At 36.6% G+C, this 12,311-nt stretch overlaps 1 protein-coding gene across 7 annotated transcripts in view; it reads left to right on the forward strand.

The window, feature by feature from the left end:
- ZNF148 (zinc finger protein 148) overlaps positions 1-12,311 on the forward strand; it is a 142,218-nt gene that overhangs the window by 52,701 nt on the left and 77,206 nt on the right. For 6 of the 7 annotated variants that reach the window (XM_043875411.1, XM_043875408.1, XM_043875410.1 and 3 more), the window contains one exon: positions 363-711. The exons of the other annotated variant lie outside the window; for it this stretch is intronic. In XM_043875411.1, coding sequence (XP_043731346.1) covers positions 379-711 — 333 coding nt within the window. In that variant the 5' untranslated portion in view covers positions 363-378. The remainder of the gene's footprint in view (positions 1-362; positions 712-12,311) is intronic. 7 annotated transcript variants of the gene reach the window in all.

Here is a 12,311-nt window from a genome sequence, read left to right on the forward strand (position 1 = left end):
CTTATTTTAATTTTAAGATGTTTTAATATATTAAAGGATATGGAGCCATCTGGTGTTACAAATACTTTCTCCCAGTTTGCTTTATTTCATGCTCATTTTTCATAATGAAATAGATTAGTGCCTTAATGTCAGAAATAAAAATTTGTGTTTTATTCTACTAGCTTTTGGAAATTTATTGGTAATTTTTAAATTGGAGGCAATATTGAATTAAGTGAATAAAACTTTTATTGAAGTATGGATACCTTTCCATATTGAAGTATGGAAAACTTTTATTGAAGTATGGATAATTTGAAATTAAAAAAATTCAAGTAGACATATAAAACTAATTTATTATGCTTTGTTGCCAAACTTGGTCTTTCTAGGCAGTTATACTTAAGCATGAACATTGACGACAAACTGGAAGGATTATTTCTTAAATGTGGCGGCATAGACGAAATGCAGTCTTCCAGGGCAATGGTTGTAATGGGTGGAGTGTCTGGCCAGTCTACCGTGTCTGGGGAACTGCAGGAATCGGTGCTTCAAGATCGGAGTATGCCTCACCAGGAGATCCTTGGTGCAGATGAAGTGTTACAAGAAAGTGAAATGAGACAACAGGATATGATATCACATGATGAACTCATGGTTCATGAGGAGACAGTGAAAAATGATGAAGAGCAGATGGAAACACATGAAAGACTTCCTCAAGGACTACAGTATGCACTTAATGTCCCTGTAAGTAATTCGTTTATAAGATATTAAACTTAGTTAGAAACATAATTAATTTTCTGTTAAGTGATACAGTCATTGAAGAAATCTCAAAAAATGTTTAAAATCTGAATATAAATAGTTCATATGTGTGTTCTAAAATAGATGTAACAAATATTGATAAAAATCATGATTGAAAAGGCATTAGGTTTTTGTATTATATTCATTTTAGAAACATATTATTTTGGATAACGTTTATTTGTCAGGATTACTGTGTATTAAATTTTAAGTGCTTAATTTTAAAAGATAGTTTGTTTTAATTTTCAGATTTCTCCTTAAAGAATAGAAGAATTGGAAGAAAAAAAAAGTATAAGGATTGAATCTGGAGCATAGCTAGAAAAAGAGCATATACTTGAGAATTTTTCCTTCAAATTTTGTAACTGTTGGCAATTCCTGCCTTCTTTTATTTTTTCATTATCTTTAAAAAGTATTTCACCCTTTCAGTCTTTCCTGTTTAACCTTGATGTCACAGGTCATCACCTAAGATACTCTTTTGTAGATAGCCATACATTTTTTTTCAATTCAAATAAGCATTTATTGAGCCTACATTAAGGGGGACATGCTTAAGATATGAGATGCCCTTCTTCTGTGTACAGTTTCTGCTTATCTCCAAGTGGATACATGCTGTGTCTCACAGTCTTTGTAGTTATTCAGGCTTCTATAATGGAATGGTAGGCTTGTTCAAAGACTTACAATCTTTTTAGGAAGTTGTACTTAGCAGAGTAATGGTCACAGCTGATGGAGAATTGCTACATTTTCTGGAGAAAAAAAAAAAAGAACAACAATAACAAACCAAAACAGTGAGCTGGACTTGTTGCTTCCCCTGAAGGTTCAGGGCTCATTTTGTGCTTCAGTCACAGGCTCTTTGGAACAACCTGCAATGACCTCTTTATAATCTTCACTCTAAAAATTATCTCTGTGAAGTGAATTGTAATCAGCTTTGGCCTCAGTGACTTCTTTCTCAGTACCGAGGGTATTTAATTCCACATCAGTAAGCAATGCAAAAGTCTGTGTGTTCTTTAAGTACAAGTCAGTGATTGTTTCTGTATTTTGGTCACTGATCAAGTCTAGTAGTTCAGTGGCTGGCTGACTGCAGGTCCGTGGTGAGTTCTGGGAGTAGTGTGGGATAAGTCTACAGCCAGGCAGACCAGGCAGCGGAGCAGGGCCTTCCTGAACGTGGTGCTGATGCAGGCAGGGAGCCTGAGAAGCTGGGTGGTTTTTTTTGCCTTCTTGTGTCTTTTATTTTTACCTGATGATCAGCAGAACTACAACTGTCATAAAATCTTCTATTCTTTATGTGATATTAAACCTGGATCCTTTCAGTACTTCTAATATACTGTGCTTTTTCTTTTGCTTTAGGACCTTCATGTATCCTGCTTGTATTATTCCCCTTAATCATAACCCCTCTCTGCTTTTTAAACTGATTAGTGCTTCATCATCATCAGCCTGCCACTTCTGTCCAGTCTAGGTTTACTCCCTGCAGTAGGGACTTGTTCAGTCTGTCTCTAATAGATAGTAGGCTCTTTGAGAGCATGAATTTTGTCTTATTTTTCATTATGGCCCAGGTGTTAGCACATGATGTGAATGAGTGGATAACTACTTAACGGTTGTGTTCTAATACGTGTGCTCACCAACTTTTACCTAGTCCATTGTAGTAGCCTTTTCCTTTTTCCACCTGTTGATGGTGATGAATTACATTAATTTTTTAATGTTGAATCAGCCTTGCATACCTGGAGGAAATCCCACTTTGTTGTGTATAATTATTTTTATACATTTTTAAAATTCAATTTACTAGTACCTGTTGAGGATTGTTGCATCTATATTCCTGAGATAGATTGGTCTAGTTTTCTTTTCTTGCAGTGCCTTTGTTTTGATGTTAGAGTAACCCTGGTTTCATAGAATGAGTTAGGAATATTCACTCTGCTTTGGTCTTCCGGAAGAGATTGTAGAGAGTTGGTACAGTTTCTTCCTTGAGTGGTTGATGGAATTCACCAGTGAATCTGTAGGGCCTGGTACTTTCCTTTTTGGAAGGTTAGTGATTCAGTTCCTTTAATAGTTATAGATTCAGATTATATGTTTCTTCTTATGTGAGTTTTGACAGATTGTGTCTGCCAGGGAATTTGTTCAATTCATCTAGGTTATCAAATTTGTGGGCATAGAGTTGTTCATAGTATTCTTTTATTATCCTTTTAGTGTCCATGAGGTCTGTAATGATGTTCCCACCTTAATTTCTGATATCAATAATTTATGTCTTCTTTTTGTCTTAGCCTGACAAGAGGCTTGCTGCCTTTTTTTTTTTTTAAGTATGTCACCATTTGCTTATTTATTTATATTTGGTTGTGCTGGGTCTTCCTTGCTGTGTGTGGGCTTTCTCTAGTTGCAGTGAGCAGAGGCTGCTCTTTGTCTTAACAATTTTTAAGCACATAGTATTACATCCAGTGTCAGTGTACAGTCCATTGTACTCTTGTTGTGCAGTAGATCTCTAGAACTGTTTTGTCTTGCAAAGCTGAATTTCTGTACCCACTTAACACCAGTTCTCCTTTTTTACCTCCCCCTAGTAAAAGCTTACTAATTTTATAGAGAATTAGCTATTGATTTTTTTCTGTTGTTTTCCAGTTTTCAATTTCATTGATCTCTCCTCTAATTTTTATGATATCTTTTCTTATATTATTTTGGATTTAATTTGCCACTCATGGTTTTTGGGCTTCTCAGGTGGCACTAGTAGAGAACCCACATGCCAATGCAGGAGGCACGAGCTCAGTCCCTGTGTTGGGAAGATTCCCTGGCGGAGGGCATGGCCACCCACTCCAGTATTCTTGTCTGGAGACTACCACGGACAGAAGAGCCTGGTGGGCTACAGTCCATAGGGTTGCAGAGTTGGACATGACTTTGCGACTAAACAACACTCAACACATAGCATTCAATGATACAAATTTCTCTCTAAGCACGGCGTTCACAGTGTTCCATGAATTTTGACAAGTTGTATTTTTATTTTCATTTGGTTCATTTTATCTTTTTTTTCTGAGATATGTTCTTTGATTCATGTGTTATTTGGAAGTGTGTTATTTAATCTCCAAGTTTTGGGGATTTTTCAGCTATTTTTTTGTTACTGATCTATAGTTTTAAATGGTCTGAAAGTGTATATTGTATGATTGTTTATTCTTTTAAGAAGTTGTGTGTTTTATGGCCCTAAATGTTGTTTGCCTTGGCAAATGCTCCATATGAGATTGAAAAGAATAAAGTAGTCTGTTGATGGTTATAGCTTTCTTCTTGGACTGATTGTAACCTGAGCCTTACCTGTCTGTTTTTCAGATGATTTCTGTAATGATCTTTTAAAAATGAAATTTATACTTATCATTTTCCTCCCAGAAATTTCTCAGAGGTTTCTTTTTGCTAAAAAGCTGAAATACACTCTTTTGTTTGAGCTAAAAGAGCCTTTGAATCAGGTCTCTTCTTATCTTATCCAGCCCCGGCAAGCCCTACTGCCCACTTCGTAGTTTCAGTACATTGAAATTACATTAGTTGTCCAGGTCCAATATGATTTTTTCTCTTACTTCTGTACATGTTGGATATACCTGTAATATTCTTTGTTTGGCAGTCTACTGTTTTTCACTTCTCAAAACTTTCCTTTGTGTAATTTTTCATTATAATAACTAATTTTTCATTTCTTTGCTTGCAAAACCATGAGGTCTCTTTTCTGAAACTTGTATTTTAACTTTGTGTTCTCAGTAACTGGGCTGTGGTAGGCAGTCATATATTTTTTGAGTGAAAGAAGTCTTTTTTAATTGAGAAAAAGTTTGAAGTGAAATGTGAATCCTAAGTTAGAATTCAGAATTTTGACAGCTGCGTAAACTTGTATGTAACCCATAATGCATCAAGATATAGAATATTTTCATCATCCTAGAAAGTTTGTTTTCTTCTTGGTCAGTCCACTCCACAACAATTGTTCTGTTTCTCCACACCCCCCACCCCCCACCGCCAATCATAGATTAGTGTTGTCCCTTGAGAACTTTGGGCTTCTCTGGTCCCTCAGATGGTAAAGAATCTGCCTGCAGTGTGGGAGACCTGGGTTCAATCCCTGGGTTGAAAAGATCCCTTGGAGAAGGGAATGGATGCCCACTCTAGTATTCTTTCCTGGAGAATCCCATGGACAGAGGAGCCTGGTGGGCTAGCTACTGTACATGGGGTCGCGAAGAGTCAGACACAGTTGAGCTACTAATGTGAGAACTCTGTGTGAATGGAACCATGTGTAACTCCAGCTTCTTTTGCTCAGCATAGTTTTGCAGTTTTCCATGTTGATTTAGTGTTATCAGTCACTAGTTCATTCTTTTCATTATTGATTAATATTCTGTTGTATTATCCTAAAATTTTATTTCCCTCTTTATCGTTATTTATTATCTCTCGTTTTCAACCTTTATGAATAAAGTCACTGTGAATGTTATTAAAAAAGTTTTTAAATTTCTTCTGGGTACATTTTCATAGACGTTAAGCTGTTTCTCTTCTGTTTTCATTTTGTTTAATCTAGTTTCTATCTTTGCATCAGTATTACTCTTGATTGGTATATTTTCTATAGAAAATCCTGAGATCAGGTAGTGTAGGTCCTTCAATTTTGTTATTCTTTGGCAGATTACTGTGACTGTTCTAGTTTGCATTTTCATGTAAAATGCAGAATCAGCCTTTCAGTTTCTATAAAATGAACTATCTGGGTTTTAGTTGGGATTGCACTGATTGTATATATTGACTTGATAAAAACCAGCAACTAAAAAGTAGAGGCTTCCAGTCCATGAACATGATGTATTGTTGTTTATTTAGCTTTTCTTTAACATCTCCTGGCATAGTTTTTATCATAGAGTTTCTGGACATATTTATTTGGTTAAGTTTATCCTTAAGTATTCCATGTTTAAGATGTAATTGTATATGGTGTTTAAAAAAACTTCAGTGTCTAATTGTTCGTGGCTAGTATATAGGAATGCAGTTGATTCTTTTTATGTTGACCATGTATCCTGTGATCTTGTTATATGTACCTGTTCTAGTAAGATTCCTTCTGTTTTTTTTCAGGGTCCCTATTGTCCATACATTTTAAATCTTCCTTTCCAGTTTATATGTTTTTTACTTTTTTCTTCCTTACTGTATTGACTAGGCTTCCAGAACAGTGTTGAATAAGAGTGGTAAGAGTTGATATTTTTGCTTTTTTCCTGATCTTTAGGGGACTGTATTCCGTTTTTCACCATTAATAATTGTTTTAGCTATAAATTTTTCATAGGTTATCTTTATTTACTAAGTGGAAGATGTTTTCTTTGTAGTTTGCTGAGATTTCTTTTAAAGTTGTGAATGGATGTATGACTTCATTGATATTTTTTCTGCATCCATTAGATGATCATATAATTTTTCTTCCTTTTCTTAAAGTGAACTTAAAGTGAACATTTGATTGATTTTCAAATGTTAAGCCAATCCTGCATTCCTGGGATAAATTGTATTTGGTAATGATCCATTGTCCTTTTTATATGTTCTTGGATTCAGTTTACTGATTTTTTAAAAAGAATGTTTATGTATATGTTTATGAGGCATATTGTTTTCTTGCAGTCTTGTTTTAGGTATATTGGCCTCATAAAAAATAGTTCCTTCTCTATTTTCTGAAAGTTTATAGAAAATTGGTCTTATTTCTATCATAAGAATATATGTTTAGTGGACTTTATCAATAACTTAATCTAGGGTTGAGTTTCCTTTGTGGGAAAGTTTTTACTTCCAAATTTAACTTTTAAAACATAAAAAGCTAATCAGATTTAAGTTTTTTTCTTGATTCAGTTTTGACAAATTATATTTTTCAAGGAATTTGCCCATTTCATTAAAAAAATTTTTTTTAATTGAAGGATAATTGCTTTACAGAATTTTGTGGTTTTCTGTTGTACATCAACAGGAATCAGCCATAGGTACACCCATGTACCCTTCCTCCTGGACTTCCTTCCCATCTCCCTCCCCAGGCCACCCTTCAGCCTTTCACAGAGCCCCTGTTTGAGTTCCCTGAGTCATACAACAAATTCCCAGTGGCTGTCTATTTTACATACATGGCATTGTAAATTTCTGTGTTACTCTCTCCATACAGCTCCCCTTCTCCCTCCTCTCCTCCCACCATGTCCTCAGGTTTGCTCTCTATGTTCGTTTCTCCATTGCTGCCCTGAAAATAAATTCATCAGTGTTATCACTTTAGATTCCATATATATGTGTCAGTACATGATATTTATATTTCTCTTTCTGACTTTTACTCTGTGTCATAGGCTCTAGTTTCATCCACATCATTAGAACAGATTCAGATGTGTTCTTTTTCATAGCTGAATAGTATTCCATTGTATGTATGTACCACAGCTTCTTTATCCATTCGTCGGTTGATGGACAAGATTGCTTCCGTGTTTTAGCTATTGTAAATAGTGCTGCAATGAACATTGGGGTACATGTGTCTTTTTCAGTTTTGATTTCCTCAGGGTATATGCCTAGGAGTTCATTTTTTAATTGAACAAAAATTTTCATAATATTTTCTTAATTCCTTTACTGTCTAAAGGACTTGTAATAATTTCTTTTTTCACCTTGATAGTGCCAGTTGTCTTTTTCTTGATTAATCTGGGTAGAGATTTGTTGGTTTTTCTGGTCTCTTCAAAGGATAAGTTTTGGTTTTAGTGCCTCAGTAGTAAAGAATACACGTACCAGTGCAGGAGATGCAGGAGACATGGGTTCAATCCCTGGGAGGGAAGATTGTCTGGAGGAGGGAATTGCAATCATGGCCAGGAAAATTCCATGGACAGAGGAGCTTGGCAGGCTACAGTTCATGGGGTTACAAAGAGTCAGACATGACTGAATGCACACACACATTGTTCATTTCAACTTTCATCTTTACTCTCAAGTTATTTCTTTCCTTCTGCTTGCTTTATTTTAATTTGTTCTTTTTTTCTTAGCTTTTTAAAGTAGAAGATTTGGTAGCTGTCTTAGATCTTTTTGATGTAAGCATTTTAAGCTCTAAACTTCTCAATTTCTTTTGTGATTTCTTTGTGGCCCATGCTTAATTTCTGAATATTTGAAGTTTTCCAGGTATCTTTTTGTCATTGATATTTAGTCATTGTGGTCAGAGACTATACATGTACAACTTAAGTCCTTTTAAATTTGTTGAGTCTTATAAGGTCTACTGTATGGTTACTTGGTGAATGCTCTGTATTCACTGGAGAAGAATGTGGAGTCTGACTGTTGTCGGGTGGGTTTTTTGTATATGTCAATTAGGTCAAGTTGGCTAGTTGTATTCTTATTTTTTTAAATTTATTTTTATTGGAGTATAGTTGCTTTATAGTGTTGTGTTAGTTTCTATTGTACAGCAAAAATGAATCAGCCATGTGTATATACATACATCCCCTCTTTTGGATTTCCTTCCCATTTAGGTTACCATGAAGGATCTAGTAGAGTTCCCTGTGCTGTCTGGTAGGTTCTCATTAGTTATCTAATTTATGCACAGAATCAGTAGTGTATATATGTCAGTACCAGTCTCCCAGTTTCTCCCACCCATCCTGTTTCCCTCTTGGTATCCATACATTTGTTCTCTCCATAACTCTTTTATATCCTTACTCATCTACTTATTCTCCAGGCATTGAAGTTTGTTTGCAGAAAGATCCAATTCAGATTATACATTGCATTAATTGTCATGTCTCTTTAGTTTTCTTTAGTCTGAGTTAGTTCCTTTCTTTAAAAATTTTATGATCATCATACATAAAAATTACCATTTATTTTGTAGAATGTCATTCAGTTCAGGTTTATATGATTTTTCCTCTTAGAGAGACTTAAGTTGTTATTTTGGCAGGCATATTGCAAAAAGTGATGCTATGTTTGTTGCCCATTGCATTTGAACAGGTGGCACATGATTTTTATTTTCCCCCTTCTGATGATGGTTCACTTTGATCAGTTAATTGAGGTAGGGTCTGCCAGGTTTTGCCAGTGTAAAGTTAATCTTATCCCTCATCATACGTTGAAATTTGTTTATTTATTTATTTGTATCAATATTGATTTTGGAGTTTTATTCACTGGGTAAAATCTACTACTATGATTAATACTTAGTTGAAGATTTGGCCAATCTGAGCCTCTTCAGGTTGGCTTTTGTGTTCTTTTGACCTGTCCCATCAGTCCTTGAGCACTTCCTTCCTTTAAGTCATGAGATGGTCTAGGCTTATATTGTATTTTACCTGCCCTATCCCTGGAATCAGACAATTTTTCTAAGGAGTCCTAGTTTATTTTGGTGGAGAATGGTATTTAGAAGCCAAGATCTGAGTGCTCAATGTGCTGCTCATTGCTGGTGGAGTATAACTGCTCCCAGGACTGTTAGTGGATAAAGCCAGAGAATATATATATATATATGTATATGTATATACTTACATACATTTATATGTATATATGTACATACATTTACATCTATAATTATCTGTTTATCTATAAGTATTGAAAACCATGAGTTCACACTGATACCTCCAATTATAGTCCATTACCATGGAGTACAGTTTAGTTTGCTTCCTCACATATTTTATGAGTCCTTTCTCAGACTGTGATAAACCTGATTCTGTTATCCTTAATATATTTATTTACTTACTTGATCAGATCCTCCCCCCAACCCCTGTATGTAGCTGTTTTCCCTTTAGCGCTGTTGCCCTTCTCCCCTTCCCATACAGGCAGATGCTCTCTTCACCCGACTCCTATACTCCGTGGCAGTGCAAGCCATGCCTTGTCTCCTGCATGGACGTCTTCCTCCCCCTGCACGTGCTTTGGCAGTTGCACTGGGCCTCCCTCACCACATGGATCCCTTCTCGTACACTGTGCTGGTCCATGCACAGTCCTCCCACCACTTAGTCCAGGGACCTTGCTGAGGGCTGCTCTTCCCCCACGGCACAGACCCTTCTTTATGTTGCTTGGGCTCTGACACCTCATGCTGAACTGCCCTTTTATCTGGAGAACTTTCTCTGTCTGCTTACACTCTGATGTCTTGCTTTGGGCGGCCCTCCCGTGCCAGTGCCCTCTTCATTCTGTCTTCATTCTCCAGAGTATGGCCTTAGAGGTGAATGGTTCATGGAACCTAAGAAGATAGGGAAAGTCAGGAAGGGGAAGGGATAAGATTTATCTTTTTCTTTTCTTTAAAAAAAACCCTTAATTTTGAAATTACATAGATTCATAGGTAGTTGCAAAAATAATACAGAGAAGTTCCATGTACCCAGTCTGGCAGTTTCTCCCTAGTGATTGCATTTTATATAACTGTAGTACAAAATCTCAAAATAAAGAAATTGACATTGCTACAACATGTCCATTTTTGTCTGCTTTATCCTACAAGTAGATACAGAACTAATCCTTCATACCCAAAGATCTCCCTGGTGCTACCCCTCTAGTCACACTGCTTCTTGTTGTCCCCACCATTCCTAACTCCTGGCTATCCTACCCTACTCTGTTTTCCATCTCTAAAACTTCTTCATTTTGAGAATATTTTATCTCAGATATTGGAATCAATATATTAAGTGCCCTTTTGAGATTGACTTTTTTCACTTAATGTAATGCCCTCAAGAGCCATGTGAGTTGTATATATAAATGCTTTGTTCTTTTTTTTTTAATGTATAGTAGTGTTCCATGGTAAAGCTCAGCTGGTTAAGAATCCACTTGCAATGCAGGAGACCCCGGTTCGATTTCTGGGTCAGGAAGATCCCTTGGAGAGGGACTAGGCTACCCACTCCAGTATCCTTGGGCTTCCCTGGTGACTCAGATGGTAAAGAATCCGCCTGCAGTGTGGGAGGTTTGGTTTGATCCCTGGGTTGGGAAGATCCCCTGGAAGAGGACATGGCAACCCACTCTAGTATTCTTGCCTGGAGAATCCCCATAAACAGAGGAGCCTGGAGGGCTGTAGTCCATGGGGTTGCAAAGATTCGGACACGACTGAGCGACTAAGCACACACACAGAATTTCATGGTATGGTTGTTAAGTCAGTTCAGTCGCTCAGTCGTGTCTGATTCTTTGTGACCCCATGGACTGCAGCACGCCAGGCTTCCCTGTCCATCACCAACTCCTGGAGCTTGCTCAAACTCACGTCCATCAAGTCGGTGATGCCATCCAACCATCTCATCCTCTGTTGTCCCCTTCTCCTCCTGCCTTCAATCTTTCCCAACATCAGGGTCTTTTCCAAGGAGTCAGTTCTTCGCATTGGGTGGGCAGAGTTTTGGAGTTTCAGCTTCAGCATCAGTCCTTCCAATGAATATTCAGGACTGATTTCCTTGAGGATTGACTGATTTGATCTCCTTGCAGTCCAAGGGACTCTCAAGAGTCTTCTCCAACACCACAGTTAAAAAGTATCAATTCTTTGGCATTCAACTTTCTTTATAGTCCAACTCTCACATCCATACACGACTACTGGAAAAACCATAGCTTTGACTAGATGGACTTTTGTCGGCAAATGAGGGACATTTTAGTTGTTTCCATGTTTTGGGTATTATAGGTAAAGCTGCTGTGAACATTGATGTGTAGGTTTTTGGGTGAACATAGGTATACATAGCTCTAGGATAAATACCCTGTCATACCCTTGCCACTGGATATAATCACTTCTAACATTTCTTTGATATGCATACCAAGCATAGGATCATGTTGCCTTTTATCTCTTCATTTATCAGCATATTTTGAACTTTTCTCAACTCCTTATTCTTCTAATGCTTCTTAAATATCTGCTTGATATTCCAAATTTTGGGTAATCCATAGTTGAGTCCTGTTACACCTAATAGATGATGATAAATCTGAGTTCATTTTGAGAATGAATCAATGGAAAGTTATCTCATACTGAATACCAAATGGCAGAATTTAGGATTTGTGTAATATTGCTTTATAGAAGAACTTAACACAGATGAGAAATTATATCCCTTACTTATTACTTATGCATTCCTGCTGGTAAGGCAGAGTTGTGAAGGGCAGATCTTGGGATCATGAATATACATTTTTGAGTTAAAGAGAGGGCGTTGATGTAGAACAGTATGATCTAGGTCCCTCACAGTGTGAAAACTTAAGCTCCAAGGCCTTTCATCCTTTCTAGAGTGTATGCTAAAAGTCTTTTAAAAATAGATATTGAACATGTTGATTTTTTTTCCTTTTATTTGCTAATTCTCTTGGAAGTCACAGAACTTTACTTCATATTAACTTTTTAGTTAATTCAAAACAGAAAGTTGAGTTTTGTGTTTCCTTAAACTGTTAATAACAGTTTAGGTTCTGTAGCCTGTATAAACTCCCTATTGTTCTATGATAGTTGAAGTAAAGTTCTTCATTTGTGATAACTGCTGGCTTTCGGGATTTATCATGACCTTATTACTCTAAATCAGTCACCCAGTTTCAGCTATGTGGCTGTACATTTTCAACAGCAATCTGCAAGCTGACTTTCAAATGTCTATAGTTTGCTCAGTAGAACTTAGTTTTCTAGTATGTTAGAAATTTGAATTAAAATGAACTAAAATTAGTATTTCATTTCTGGAGAAGGCAATGGCACCCCACTCCAGTACTCTTGACTGGAAAATCCCGTCGAC

The sequence above is a fragment of the Cervus elaphus genome, chromosome 19 (genome assembly GCF_910594005.1).
Source record: "Cervus elaphus chromosome 19, mCerEla1.1, whole genome shotgun sequence".
NCBI lineage: Eukaryota > Metazoa > Chordata > Mammalia > Artiodactyla > Cervidae > Cervus > Cervus elaphus.